Source organism: Amphiprion ocellaris, chromosome 22 (genome assembly GCF_022539595.1).
Source record: "Amphiprion ocellaris isolate individual 3 ecotype Okinawa chromosome 22, ASM2253959v1, whole genome shotgun sequence".
NCBI classification, from domain to species: domain Eukaryota; kingdom Metazoa; phylum Chordata; class Actinopteri; family Pomacentridae; genus Amphiprion; species Amphiprion ocellaris.
In genome coordinates this window covers 18,636,764-18,652,627 of record NC_072787.1, presented here as the reverse complement: position 1 = coordinate 18,652,627, position 15,864 = coordinate 18,636,764, and the positions used below count along the sequence as shown (strand labels likewise).

At 40.2% G+C, this 15,864-nt stretch overlaps 1 protein-coding gene across 9 annotated transcripts in view; it reads left to right on the top strand.

Annotated features, from left to right (window-relative positions):
* cacnb2a (calcium channel, voltage-dependent, beta 2a) overlaps positions 1–15,864 on the top strand; it is a 70,920-nt gene that overhangs the window by 32,673 nt on the left and 22,383 nt on the right. For 6 of the 9 annotated variants that reach the window (XM_055007014.1, XM_055007016.1, XM_055007017.1 and 3 more), the window contains one exon: positions 14,883–15,002. In XM_055007014.1, the coding sequence (XP_054862989.1) occupies positions 14,883–15,002 (120 nt within the window). Of the gene's footprint in view, positions 1–1,764; positions 2,099–11,429; positions 12,235–14,882; positions 15,003–15,864 lie in introns of those variants that run through there. The other 3 variants (XM_023292307.3, XM_023292306.3, XM_023292308.3) reach the window with 3 other exon arrangements.

Sequence of the window (15,864 nt, the reverse complement as noted above, 5' to 3'; positions counted from 1 at the left end):
CTGTATTCAATGACAAAAAGAAGAAGCAAAAACAACAAAAACGCACTTATTTCTTGTTCTAAAATGTGAAAGTTAGAAGTTTTTTTGGGGGGTGTTTTATGATATTAAACTGGATCTCTCTGTATTGTAGTTTGAGAAAAAACGGACATTGTGGGAACCTGTATTAACCTAACTATTTCAGACATTTTTTTGCCCAAATGATCAAATTTATTCATCACTCAAATTATCAGCAGATTAACTGATAATGGAAATCATTGTTAGCTGCGGCCTTAAAACAATGTATCATCAGACCCAAAGAATATTGTTTATATAACAATATTATTTACAGAAGCAGATAGCAGTTGCTTCCTTGCCATAGATATAGATATAGAAATGGATATTGTTAAATATGAAGTTAGAGCCAGTAGCTTGTTAGCTTAGCTTAGCTGGGAACAGTGGAAAGTTATAGGTAGCATTTGCCGCTGAGCAGGAGCCGCAGTTTGTCATGTTTTAGTCAGGTTTGCCCAATCTAATCTAATGAGATACAACATTTATCTCCAACTTTGTTACACTTTGACAACACGAGGCTAATTATTTACTCCATTTCCTGTCTTTATGCACTGCTAAACTGAGCTGACCATTTGGTGATGGTAGCGTCCTATTCCTATGAAACACAACAAAATGTGGGATTTAGGGTGGGCTGCCCAGAAAACATTTCCCATTGTATAGATAGATAGATAGATAGATAGATAGATAGATAGATAGATAGATAGATACTTTGTTAATCCCGAGGGAAATTCAACCTATACATATATTTAAATCTGGGTTTTACTTGAATGTAAAGTACAGCTCAGACCTTCCACAGTCTTAGGTTGGATATAAAATGGCACAACTGTTTACTCAGTTCTCGTCAGTGCTGTTCAGTTTGTGTGTTTTTTCCAGTGACTTAGCTGCATTCCTCTGTTGTTGCTCCTGTTTTATGAAAGGAAAATTTACATTAGTTACAGTTTAATTTTATAAACTCATGACTAAGTTCTTAACTCATGTTTTGACTCATGCTTTACCACTATTAGAATATTTTACGGCTCAGTCTACATGAGCTTTGATGCAACAACAGTGTGATTACAAAGTACACATCTCAGCTACAGTGTCTCTGATGTTGGATCATAAAGAGATGGATCTGCTTTGAGTTCCTTTCAACTAACCGCTACAGTTTTTAGATGCATACCAGCTGCAATCTGTCACTTGGTTACTTAACCAACTTTTATATGGCTATAATTTTATAGATGTAAGAGTTTGCAGTGTGTTATATTCTCTTATTCTTGCTGAGAAACTTAAGTTTGTTTTACTTTTGGATGCAAAGTTAAGCACAAGCGTGATTATGTGCTGTCACATGACCAAACGGAAAGTTTCAATGGCTTTCGTCCCGTTGATGATGAAAGCAAATATGGCATTTTGTCGATGTAGTGAAGATAATTACTTCCTGACGTTTTGGTCCCAGCAACATGTGCTTAGACTATACAGTGAGTTCAGATCCTTTAGCCTTCCTCTCCGCCGTGTGTAACCTCTTGAAGGCAAAGTGGAACACATGTAAACTCCCAAGATCACACACTCGCACACAGACATAAAAAGCTTCTGCAGCTGCTTTTGGTGCTTTCTGGAATTTTCAGGCCGGCCTTGTTGGCTGGAGATCTTACTTCCTAACTAGCTGTGTGTGTGTGACGGAGATGTGTGTATGTGTGGGAGGGGAGAGGGGCAGGGGGCAGGAGGGCTTGTTTTTTGGGCTGGAGGACGGTCGCGGTGCTCTGAAGGAGTGCTTTCCCAGCGTGGGAAAGACGCTTGTCTTTTCTCTGCCTCTCAGGGACTAAAAGTAGGCCAAAGAAGGGTTGAGAGGAGTTTGCTTTCTCCTACTTTCTCTGCTCGGCTACAGAGACAAAGCTGTTCCCCCTTGGAGCTGGGACAAGGGGATTTGTAGGAGTGAAGCAGTCGGGCTGGAAGGAGTTCCTGTGCTCCGAGGGAAGATGGGCAGCAGCTGAGGAGATTTTCTCCCAGCCTGGCTGAACAGCACAGAGTCGATAGGGCAGAAATGTATTACTCTGGCAGTGAGGAGTCGGATCTGGTAAGTTTACATAAACATGATTTCTACAGCTCAAACTATATTCTCTGAAACTTTTCTGAGCCTAACTATTCTCTATCCTCTGAACAAAGAGGAAGGGCTTGGACTGCAGGAGAATGGAGGTTATTAGTGCAGGATTTAAAGGGGCATAATCATACAATTCTTGATTTTTCACTCTTGTAGCTTTCCTGGTAAGTCAGTGAGAATATTTCTCTAGATGCACACGGTAACTCTCTTGCAGTGTGCTGTTTTTATACAAAGAAACTCGTATGAGCACCTAGTATAATTTTGCGAACACCGTTGCACGACCACCACTAGCTTAAAGTGGGAAGTCGAGACGGTAGTTAACAAATGGAGAGAGGGAAACAAAGTAAAGAGCCAGGATGAGTTTGTTTTTATGGACAGAGACTGGTAGAGAGCAGGCTGAGCCTTGAAGTTTAGTCTCAGTCACGATGGAGTTCTCTGTAGTTTTGACTTTCTTCTTGTATGAGTTTAGTGCAGAGTTTAAGCACCGTGAGTGTAAATGACTGACTGTCATGTCCATGGAATTTTCTAGTTTGTATTGCAAATAATTCCTGCTCTGCTTGTGTGCCAGTTTTTGTCTGTGTGTGAATCATGTGGTTGTCAAAACTTTTGTCTAAATATTATTCGGTGAGAGTAATTGGTCATTATCATCAGCCACCTCATATATACTATTAATGACTAATCAGCCTTACAAAGCAGTTTTGATGATAGTAGTGCACACACAACAAACATGGCTCAAAACATGTGGAGATTACAATCTAGACATGCAGAAAACTTCTAAAAAAATTGACATTTGACATGATAGTTGAGCCATGAAAAGCAAATACTAATTTTGAATATCTGACACAATGTAAATGTACAATTTTATAGAGAATATGTGCTGCACAATAGTGTCAGACAGTGCAATAAGATGCAACTTTAAAGCTACCTCGGGGGGAAACTTAAGTAGTTGGTGTAAAACCAATCTGGGGTAAAACTGACTGTGTAAGTGGCTGACCAGACTATTTAAAATTAGTCATTTATTAGTCAGTGTAACGGTGTGCATGTGCACGTACTGTCTTAGCAGCTGATTTGTGTCAGTGGCTATGTAAAACAAATACTTGACTAGCTTCTCAGTCTATAATAATTGAGGACTTGGAACACAGCTTATTCACACTCGCATAGAAGAGCTTTTTGATTATATAAGGACTGAGTTCAGGATTTGCACTTTAAAGTGACGATGTGACAGAATGGACCCAGTATCAGTATCACCTACTGTATCTTTACAGACTGTGTGTTTAAGTCTCTGTGTGAATATCTGTCTGTCACTAAGAGCTGTGAGTAGGTGAGTTAACAGCTGATTAATGAAGTGGTGCTTGAAGAATAAAACTAGTCAGACATGTGAGTTAGGAGAATAGGACAAAGTATAACACTGTGTTAAACATGTGCGTTGATTATTGTACCAACTTCAGAATAATCCATGTGCACGTATGCACACCTTTTCTGAAAACAATGGAGAGTTTAACATTCTTAAAAACCAACGCCGATTCAAGGTTAATGTGGAATAAATTAGATCTTTAGCATTGCACTACAATACTGATAACATAAATGTATGTCATGATAATGTATCATTGTTGACAGTAGATTTTATTGCACTGGTTTAACAAATTCAGCAAAAACATAAAATAAAGAGCAACTTAGTGGTGTAAAATGTCTAACAACTCAGTTATTGCACATTTCCAATCTGTTCAGTGCATGTTTGTACACGTATTTTTTACAAGCAGCTACATTTTTCAGGTAAAGTAATGAATTAAGTGTTCCCTTATCTTTAAAGAACGTTCTCCTATGTCTTAAGCTATACAAACCCTTTTCAAAATCCAAAAAATTGCATAATGTCAATGTTAAAAACAGGGCTTAATTGACATTGAAGATAAATAACTTTCATAGGAGAGGGATGATATGTAGATGATTGCTTTTCAGACAGCTGTGAAAATTTTTTGGTTTAAAATAAATGTGTTTTCTGTGTTGTATTTTGTAACTTTTGTAACTTTATAACATCTATCATCTGAAGAAAATGTGAACATTAAGGTCCACTTGTGAGCTTTCAGGCATGCTTGTTATGCAGAGCAAGAATCTGCAACAGTCACCATAAATTACCTATATGGGCTCTCTTTCCCAAGACATTTAACTGTAACCTGGCATTTTTAGAGGGACGTTTTTGTTTTATGTATTGCAGAAATACTGGGGAAACCCCCGTGGCTCTTTGGCGGGAAGATAAGTTTTTAATAAATCACAAATTTTGCCAGAAATTGGACCAGAGTATATAATCTATCAGTTTATAAATTAAAATAAATGAGGTTGAAATCATTTTACTTGTGCACACTCCCAGTTGTACGCTGGCTTGTTTTGCCCCTCTGAAGATGGTTAGCAGCTCGTTCTGCTCTCTGAACCAGTTCTCATCAATCATCCATTGCCTGCTTCATACACTAGGAAAGTGCCAGAATATTGATGTCGCAAGCAGAAAACGGCAGCGGAGAACAGCCCCTGGTCTTTTTTACTTATCCCCTTGATAAGCCGTCATCCTATTATGGTGCTGTGTTTCCACTGAGGGACCTGAGAGGGAAGGAGCAGTTAGATAAACTAGATCTTGCTGTGAGGGGATTCACTGTTAATGAGAGCAGTGAGTCTCAGGGGACTTTTTGCTGCTGGTTGCAGGTAATATTTACTGGAGGACAAAGATTAACACATAATTTGCCATTGTAGGGGACCCGTCACCCTGCATTTGTCTTGCTGTAATGCTGCAGGATTTTTTTATGAATGTGTTTCCTTGAAGTGCAGCAACAACGTTAGCCGAACTGAAACAAACATCCATACAGGACATGTTAATTTATAAGTCATGTAGCCAGAACAGCTGAGCACAGACAAACACCTAATAAGGATAAATCAGTATCAACTTATGGGGAAATGTTGTGACGGTATCAATACTTTTAGAAGAAACTCACCTATATTCTGTACCAGATTACAAAATGTGTTAAATTAGATCAATTTCAGGCTTAAGCAATGGTAGTGTCCAGTGGATGGTCCACTGCTTTGGTTCAGACTGACTTATCTTGACAGTTATTGGATGAATAATCTTGAAATTTTGTCTAGACCTTCATGGTCTCAAGACTTTGTCACTTCCTGACTTCTTCTCTAATACCACCATTTTTATTTTTAGTGGAATTATTGGATACATTGCAGTGAAAATTGGCTCAGACAGTATCTGTTGTGGGCGGATGAATTTATTGTGTTGTTTCTCTACCGACTTCTTATCCAGTGCAGCCAGCAGGTGACATTACCGCAAAATTGGTGACACTGACGTCGATTTCAGCTTTACTTTTGTGCTTAGTGCTATTTAGTATTGCTAAACATACAGTGACTGCATTGTCAGTGTGTGTGCATTAGCATGCTAGTTTGTCTTGTTGTTTTTTGTGTAGAAAATCTTCGAATTTGGGTCCGATAAAACAAGCAACTTAAAGATGCAACATGGTGCTCTTAGAAACTATATTGCATCTGTTTTACTATTTTCTTGCATGGTATAGATTAAACAGTTAATTTATTAAACAAGAAAACAATCAAGAATGATTTCAAATTGACGGAAATACATGACAATAGCTACCTTATTATAATTAATATATATATTTATCTCGTAAAGTTAATGCTCAGTAGTTTGACTCTGTTTTTGTTTTTCCTTTCATGTCATTTCAGTTAAGTATTGTGAATTGTGTTTATGTTTAAGTCCTTATGAGTGCATTGAAGTTTGGTGCTCTTGGCTTGTTACTACAGTATGTGAGTAGCCTTCCTGTAACCGTGGTGCTCTCAGGAATCCTGCATGTGATTGACAGCCACTAGGTCCATCACCTCGATCATATGATGCACTTATCTAATGCACTGGCACATGGAATGCTGGGTAAACGTTTTTTTCAATGGCCTGTCAGTGTCACCTTGACGTCCATGCAGTCAATCCTTTTTTCACTACGCCAGAGAGATCATTACTTCTCTATCTCTCTCTCATTTCTCTCGGGCATGCTTTCTTTTTCTTTCACAGATGCGCTGAGAATCTGTTTCTCTTTCACTTTCTTGCTCACTTAGTGTTCATTCCTCTGCTCCATATTAAATATTAGTAACCGTTCCTCATTGCCGTCACACATCTCTCACACTTGGCTGTCACGTCTGCTCTCATTGTTTCTGTTTGAGACGCTGTTTGTAGAACGATGATTTAATTGACTTTGTGTTGTGCTGAGTGAAGTGGCAGTGATGGACAGATGGCTGGGAAAAGAGGCTTTGGTTCGAGCCAAGAGTGAGTCATGCCAGTCTTTAAACTGCTAGCACACTCGCTTAGCCCATTGTCAGCCCGCTGCAATCAGCTACAGTCCGTCAGCCAGAACTGTAGATGGCTTGGCACGAGCCATAATCTTCATTCTTCAGTCATGATGCGGGATGTGAGGTATGATGTGGAATCTGACCACACGGCCTCATTAATTTCACTGCTGATGCTCGTCAGAGTTTTGGCTCTTTGTTAGTTGTTATGAATTATAAGATGAATGTTCACTATGCCTTAGAGTTTACTTCTGTTTAAAGTGAACAGACTTCCACTGCAAATACTCACTTACACTGTTGCCTTATGTCAATGCACCATGGCATGGCTGGAATGCTAAACTGAAGAGATCAGGTGTCATTTGGTAACTTAAAATACTTCAGTGCACGTCATCATCCTCCCCACCTTGAGCACAACCACAGAGTAAAGAAAGCCAAAGCCACTGGGAAGTCTGAGACAGATGAGAGATGAAAGAGGCCGAGTAAGAGGTCAGGATGGGAAGAAATGGAAAAAGGTGGAATGAAGTGCAAACAAAAAAAGGGAGTGAGAGAACACTTGGGGAACTACAAGGACAAAGGACATCAGTGTGGACATGAGAGAGAGTGCAGTGAAGTCCCAGAGAACGAATCTGGAGAGTAGAGAGTGAAACAGACTAAAAAAAGGACCATGAGAGCACTTTATAGCTTACAAACACGACCTTTATTTTCTGCATGACTACAGCTCTCCATTTTTATCGTGGACACACGTAGGGAGGTAGTAGTCATGGCTAAAAATGAAAATGGAAGCTTTCAGATCATGAAGATATTCCCTGGTGTAACCGCTCCGTCCATGGTAAGCGATTCTGTCAGGTATGGGAGGCAGCATCAACTGACTCACATCCTCCTCTTTCACTGTGGCTATTACCACTGTGATGTGTATGTTCTAATGTAATGATTGCCGTGCCATCACTGGACATCGAGGTCACTGGTATTCTTGCAGGAAGGACCTCTGTTTAAATAAATCAATAGGGGCGGTGTAGAGACCACAGGACTATTGCCCTTTCAATTCCTGCCTTCATCTCTCTTTCTCTGACTGCTGCATGAGAACAGCCACCTCTCACACATGACACGACTGCTCTATTCTTCCTCCCAAGGTTGCCTGTAGAAGTAGGATCCATGTTAGACAGTTTTGTGCAATGCAAGAAGTAGTGTGGTGTTTATGCTTCAAGGCAAAGGGAAATCCTTAAACAAGTCGGCATAGCGTATTGCCTAACCTTTTATTCACTGTAGTTCCCAGGCACACATACTGTAAAGACAATAATATTTGTTGCTGTCAGTTGGATTAAGAGCCTAAAGTCATGTTTGAAGCTCTGAGAGGGCTTTCAGCTAAGTGCTAATGTTAGCATGCAAAACTTACAGTGACAAAGCTAACAAACTGATCATTAGCAGATGAAAAATCAGTAGATCAACAAAGCAGCAGAGTTCATCCTTTATGGAATAAAAATCTCTATATAAATTTAATCATAAATCATCAAAAAAATGCCTGTTTCATTTCACTCAGTCACAAATGTCAGCCTCATATTGGTAGTTGACAAAATGCCAGGAGCTCACTGGATACATTTTCTTTGAACCACAGATATTTGTACCAGATTTTAGTAAATGTTGAGCTATTTCACATTTGCTGGGGTGCTTCAATCAAAGGATCAAAATTTAGAGCCATGAAGCTAGTACTAAATTGTCTGTTATCAACACTTTACTTGACACGTGATGCAGTCTGTGGCTGTCTGGATCATGCTAGAGTGAAAAGGTTAGCAGAAAGAGCATCTTGTAAACAGAAGATGCTCAAGTTCTCCAACAATCAGCTTTGTCTTTCAACAGGACACTGAATTCCAGCAACACAAAGTGGTATCATAGTGGTGTTAGATTATTATTAGTGGCCTGTGTGTGGGTGACACAGTGCTGTCAGTATCAGCGCAGCAGCGGGTCTAGAGGTCAGTCGTGTCAGGCAGCCAGAGGCTTGTTCTGTCGGTCTGAGTTTCTGTCAGTGCTGCCATTAGAGTGCGGCCTTCACAGCTCCACCAGCCTCCTCTCCGGGCTCCACGGCCCCACGTTCAGAGCATCTGTGCCCTGCCCTGAGAGCTCTGGAGGCTAGTCTATCAAAACATATGTGACCCCTTACTCGATTTCATAATGCTATGGATTCATGTGTGGTTTTTCTCCTATAAGCTGCTGTTGGAGCAGTGGTGATTAGAGACTTTGATTAACATGCTACAAATTTTGTCATAGTACCTGTTTGTTTAGCCTCATTTCTATCAAGTGGCCTCCTCTGTAATTAGACCACGTTGTAATTTTCTCTTGTCCACTGTTCCCATCCATCTGTGTTGAAAACATAATCTACCTCAGGTAATCACACTCCTCGTTAGGCTAATTGGTCATAATGAGCTAAAATCACATTATTCTTCACCCGCCTTTTCTTTCATGTAAGATGTGTCATTAGGCGCATGCGTTTTTGTAGAAAAGACCCTGAGCAGATGGAGCCTTGTCACTGATTGGTTATGATAAGCACCAGTGATTAGCATGTCATCATTCTATGATCTACAGTTAGTCTTCCTCAGGGAATCACTGCTGATCATGAACCAGTGAGGACACTTTAACCGCTAGCCCTGCAAGTTGAACTCAATTGACCTCACACAACCTCTTTAGGTCAGATAGAGAGAGACATCAGGTGTAAGCAGTGAAAAACAAGGAACATTCTGAATAATCCCTCTGCAGTATTTAATTTCAGCAGGTCCTGTACGAAGATGGGAAATTTTTAATTAACACTGTAATTATTCTCATTTGTCCTGTGTGGCTTTGGATGCTTCGCTCACATATAATGAATAAGCGCTGATCTGACAGCCGAGGATTTAGAGCAGCTTCCACCTCAGAACCCCTGCTGCTGAGACCAGAGTGAAGAAGGTTATTGTAAGGACTTTTAACTTATTTTAGAGTTCCTCAGTCTTACACACACAAACATATGTATTATTTTCTTGTTTTTTTCCCTTCTTTTGATAAAATGTCTGTGGTGACGTCCTCAAACCAATATTTTGAAGTGTTAAGATATTGAAGTTGCAATGATGTTGAAAATCTCACACTAAATTAGATGGTCACAACACATTTTGGGCTCTTTTGCTTTAAGATACAAACAATGAACTGATTCTCAAAGTAGTTCGTTTTCTTTGCACTTGATTTTCTGAAAGAGTTTTAATACATGAAATACTTAACATATGGAGATTGATTTAAAAAAGTGAAACGTTCATGATTTCAGCATTTCAAAAGTGAGGATTTGGTGCTGTTTTTCTGCAGTTTTGAATCTCATTGTCATGGCTTTACCCATGACCATTTTTGCGGTGCCTAACTGCGCCTGATTCCAACAAGGAACATAGTATTGCATAAAAAATCCCCCCTGTACAGTTTTAAGGAATGGGTAAAGTCCCTAAAGAGACTTGAACCATTTTTATACTAGTCTGTAAACACATTAATTCCTGCTGTAAAGTGCACATTTTAGTAATGGTCTATAGGAGCAAATTTACTTTTGGGGCCAATCTCAAGTGGTCATTTGAAGAACTGCAGTATTTGACACCTCAACTCAGGTTTCCACTTTCATCATATCATTGTAAAATGTTAGATCTTTCAGACAGGGTTTTGGGACGCTGCGGTCAAAAACAAGAAAGCCTGTGTTGCATTTATGTTCAGTGTCAATTTAACTTGAGAGATTTGTGTGTCTTGTGTCTATTTAAGAAGCAGGGTTTAGAATTTTGCATTTGCAGAAAAGTGACACCCACAATTTACAAAAAGCACACCATGCAATATTTAAAAAGTCTTGAAGCTAGCAATTGAGACCATTTACTTCCTAGGAAAGTGCTTACTAAAGTAACAGATTAAAGGAGAAGTAGAACCATTTTCTCATACGTTTATACCATCTGGCTTATTTCTGCAGTCACAGCCCCCCCCCCCCCCCCCCCATAAAGAATGCAGGTTCAAGTCACAGGCTACATTTATCTTTTAGTTACAGTCTGTGGTCCTTGTTAATTAATTTTGTTTAAGTAGATGACAGCTTTACTTGTCTTGCCGCTTTAGTTTCCCCAGTGGTTGATAAACTTCTCGATAAAAATGTTGGTTTTGGCTTCCAAAATAGGGCATAAAAAAAACTTTGAGAAGTAAAGCAAGAACTGATATGAGAATGATGCTAATTGCAGCCTTAATGACACTTGATTGAAGGGTTTTGATTTAGATTCAGATTTTTTCCTGTCAGGAAAATGAAGGTGACACCTGTTTTTCAGCTGCTTTAAACAGTTCACATGACATAGTGAATATAGTGTGTGAAGAGTGAATTGATTTCAAATAGACTGTAAGCAATGCAACTGGTAAATCGGAATAGCTGCAAATTACAATATACATCTTAAAATCAAATTTATTTATAAAAAATGGTGTAAGACAACCTGAGTTGACCGTAGTGCTGTGTATGTTATGAGACAATATGCAGCATGTCTAACCCCAACCATATCAAACCATTGACTTTCATGTCAGTGGTTTTTCAAATTCATGCCTTCCTCCTTGTGTGACAGTCACGCTTTTGATAATATCTCACACGGTAATGCTCCATTACATTTTTTCTTAATATATTACACAACGAATCATGAATTGAAGCTTGACTTAATACTACATTGGAAATTAAATCACAAAATTTGTGACACACTTTGATATTTTCCCCAAATCAGTCAGCCTCGGTGTGTTTACGTGTAAAAGACACCAAAATTGTATGCACTGTTGGCACATAAACAGTGTCCATATCGCACATGCACTGCCCAGCACTGATCACTGCAGAGACACAATGAGCAGATGGATTGACTGCGAGGGGTAACTGAGGGGAAAAAAAACAAGGGGAGTGACAGAGGACGAGGAGGAGGAGAAGGAGGGGTGGGTAGAGGCAGAGATAGAGAGGCAGAATCACTGAAGTAGCACAGGAGAGCTTGTGAACGGGAATGAGCAGGACAAACACTGACAGGCTGAGACAGAGAGAGTGAGAAAGGGAGAGCTTGCAGCACCTCAAAAACAGCAGCGGCAGCCTCATTAGCATCAAGAGAAGAGTCGGTCACATGCAGCCACACCGGGACTCACGTAGATAAGCCGCTTTTGCCCATCGCTTGTGGAGGAGCACGGGGAGCCTACAGCAGAGGAGGACATTGAGGGTTGAGCCAAAGCTTTGAAGGAGAGGATGAGGAGCATCGCTGCCGCCTGACTCATACCGGGAGTCAGCCTCAGCACCTGCAGCGGCAGTCAGAGCACTCCGGCTATCAAGGAGACTGGGGCAGACGGGGAGAGAGCTGCTGAGATTATGCGCGGGGCAGAGAGCTCCTGTGGATTCCCCATCTTTGGCAAAAGCAGCAGCAGCAGCAGGGGGAGCAGGAGCTGTGGCTCTACAGTCAGCAACAGAGCTAGCTGGAGCTGCAGCAAAATAAGGAGCTCTGACTCTAAAGCTTTTTATTTACCCAGAAATGACGGTAGCATTTACAGCCAAGGTGTAACAGGAACCAGCTGCCGATGTAGCCACAGTGTTGAATGTACCTGTAGTCAGAGCAGTCGTACCTGCAGCGCTGGTGCAAAGGTGACCACAGCAGTGCAGTTAGGTGTAGTTGTAGTAGTAGCAGGGGGGGGCAGTGGCTCAGGACACTGAATGACCAGTGTGGCTGATGAAGGCCACCTGGATACGCTTGCTGAAACGAGCCAAAGGAGGTCGCGTCAAGAGCTCCGATGCCTGTGTAAGGGGATTTCTGAGTGTGTGTCCATCATGAAAGTTGGTGTGTTTTTGTGTTCACGCACTTGTGTCTCGTGCATTAAGTCTGTGTTTCTCCACTGCATCCATCTGCAAATAGTGTTGGGGTCAGCGTGGCACAGTTGTATATCGCCTGGTGATGATGAGAAACTGGGTGTTGTTATCAGTTATGGCTGTCAGATTCTGGGCAGAGCTCCATATCGCCTCCCTCTGACCCACTGGGACGGTGTTTTCATCACACCCCATCTTTAACCGTGACCTGATGGAATAATCATAGCAGGGCACTTATGTTCACCTGCACTTTTCAAGGCCAAACGTAGCTCATGAGACTGTGTATAATTTGCAGTAAATAGTCAATTTAGGACATTTATGCCCTCATTTGGAAGTGCTGCGTTTTCAGCTTGAGCAGTGTGAAGACTCCCAAAGACGCGACATATAGTCTAGATGTTTGTTGATGTTTTGAAAGCCATTGGGGGTTGAACACAATCATGAATGTGATGACAGCAAAAGCAGCCCATGGATAGTTAATGAGCTTGATTTCAAATGAGTTTTTCATCTCAGGTACAAAGTAAACAGAGGTGATTGACAGCAGAAGGGCTTTGTGTAAGATGAAGGACATAAATATGAATAAGTTTGTATTGTCTACGGCAGTAACACTTGTTTTGACTATACACAAGACAGGTAGCATAAGTGGAGAGGAGGGAGAGGTATAGTCCTCCTTTGTATGTATGTGATGGCTGGGTAATTCTAATCAGGCACAGAGTGAAGGAAGCTATTTTTAACTCAGACAGCAGAGTGTAATGGTGCAGTGAGATGAATGGAAGACCTTGTGTGGGTGGCATAGTAGCGTGCAGGTAAGGATAAGACTCACGCTGCCTGCACTTATTTAAAAACCCTTGTTTACATTCTTATATCATGATTATTGCCTGAAACTGATTTGGGACAACAGGGAATTATCCTGTTGTTTACGTTAGTGGTTGAACGATTTTATTTTTCTGGGCTGATATCAAAACCGATCATTAGTAATCAAGGAGAGTGAGAAAGGATCTAGAGAGGAAATACATTTGCAGTAAAAATAAAAATCTTGGTGTCAAAATTTTGAATAACACATACTCCTACACAAAACTCAGTTGAAATGCTTTCATTTAATTATTTTTTTTTTTTATTTTTAGATAGGTTTAACCAAAAGGAAACTTTAACATTTATCCTTTAGTGTTGATGTTCTGTTGCTGGTGATGTGTAACTCATTAAGTGCAGTGGGTGAGCTCACATTTTCATTTGCTTTTGATCAGCATTTCAGTGTTTATTTTGGTAATAAAGCTAACATATAGCAACTCATTTAAAATTTAGTCAAAAGTTGGTTAAGATCAAAGGCAAACCGTTAAATTACAATTAATTTAATTAATTATTTAGCAGCTGAGGCTAAACTAAAGTTGCATTACCCCGCTCATCAGTTTTGATCAATAACATCTTAGTAGCTAAATCTGATCATAGAAATTAAAGCAGCTATTTTTATACCATACTAAAAGTTAGCTAATTAACTAGCCCAGCTAAGCAAATATCACATATTTTATTACACCTCTAAATGTATTAAATTGTGAATTAATAAACTACAGAGATTTCATTGTAATTCCGAAAAAATGGTAGATAAATACTCAAAGAGAGTTTACGGAGCGTATTTTTCCCTTTTTTCCCCTGAAGTTGCTTTCATAACTGACAGAGTGCAGTTATTTTGGACTATGTCAGTGATTTTTTCTTTTCTGTCTAAAAAGGCATAAAATAAAGATATCCTGTCCATCTGTTATACAGTTTACACAGTCAGCCTGAAGACTTTCCTTTTTCCTTTCAACTTCAGTCTTTGTGTAGTTACTGGGCAGAGTGGTTTTATAAAAGTCAACATACACACTAGAATCTATATGGCAGCTGCATGAAAGCATCACTTTATCTACTTAATTATTCACGATATGTTTTCAATGCGGCATATAACAGCATATGCGATGTGAGTTTGCATGTGATGGCGTGCACTGTACGTAGGAGTGTGTGCAAGGTAGTACTCTTGCATGTATTGGTATGTGTGAGTCTGCATGTTTATGAGTAGATCTGTTGCAACCACATTTCACACAGAGACGTACTGGGACCTGGTGTTCCTCAACATTTTCCTCAGTTTGTCACAGAAGGATCACAACAAATCTTCAGGCGAGCAGCTGAGAGAGAGCTGAGGATAGACAAAGAGCTGCCGGTGATGTTATTTTATTAAATACAGTGTCCATAATTCGCTATAGATTCAAGCAGCACTTGTGATTTCCTCAAGTTGTGATTGATAGCAGAATTACATGCCTGCTCAATTCATTGAACGCAGCCTTTGTGCTCATTATTTCATGAAAGTAACTGAGTTTAACACTTCAGTCTGTGTGGGGGTGTTTGCACATTTGTAAGTTGCACAACCGCAAGTTTCTTTCAAAAGTAAGCGAAAAAGCAAATTAAGTTTTCTTAAATGCCTTTGAGTTGCTGCGACTCCTGCTGCTTCTTGGCTTATAAAACCTGTCATTTTTAAAGTGTGAATCCAAATGGACAGAGTCAAGTTTCGGTGTTTCAGTTTGCGTCTCTGAGGTGTTGCTGTTTGTGTCTCCGCAGGGTTCGGCCGACTCCTACACCAGCCGTCCATCAGACTCCGATGTGTCCCTGGAGGAGGATAAGGAGGCAGTGCGCAGAGAGGCAGAGCGACAGGCTCAGGCACAGCTTGACAAGGCCAAGGTTGGTATCCTAAACCCAGCAGCGCTAAGGTCACTTTATCCAGTTCCTGCCCTCTGGCCTCTATGTGTTTTAACAAGGGTGTGTCAGGAGCATTTTGAATATTGCACCAAGCGGAGTGTCAGACACTGAGGAGAGCTGCCAGTAATTAGCATTAGTTTGTGTGTTTGTAGCGAGAGTAAGAGTGTTATACTTTGGAAGTGAGGACATTTTTTAACTTTTTGACTGCTCTGCTTTGCTTTTTGAAGTTCAAAGCTATCCCATTGTGTTGCTGACCACCAGTAAAGCTATGGAGCAATGTTTAAATGAGTGGGTGCCCCTTTGTTTGTACCAGGCACACTAGTGATGCAGTGCCCATTCTTGCCACTGGTTTCACTCTAGTATACCCACATAGAAGTAGCAGAAGCAGTAATGCGCCATAGAAGTTGAACAAAATGATTGCAAGCTTACAAACATCGATAAAAAACACTGCTGCAATACAATAGCAAGAGTCCCCAAAAGTCTAGAAATACAAATATGTGTTGTACTGAGAAAAACTGGGTTTATTATGCTTGAATTAATGATGGCTGGCATCACTCAAGTTGAAACATAAACTTTACACTGGTTGTTTGTTATTGAAAAACTGAGCCTGCTTCCTTTTTGGTTTCTTTTCTGAGGCTCACATTTTTTTCCCTTCTACTTTTGTAATAACAAGCAACTCGGCTACCTTCTTATTTTCTGATAGGAGATCACCAGTCAGATTTCAGTGAGGGCCATATAAGGGAAACGGTCTGCAGATTTTTGCACTGAGAAAAACAATCTGGTAAAAGTTTTGGTATAAAATTGGTGTAACATGAGTAAGAGCAAATGTCTACTTCTTTTGGCA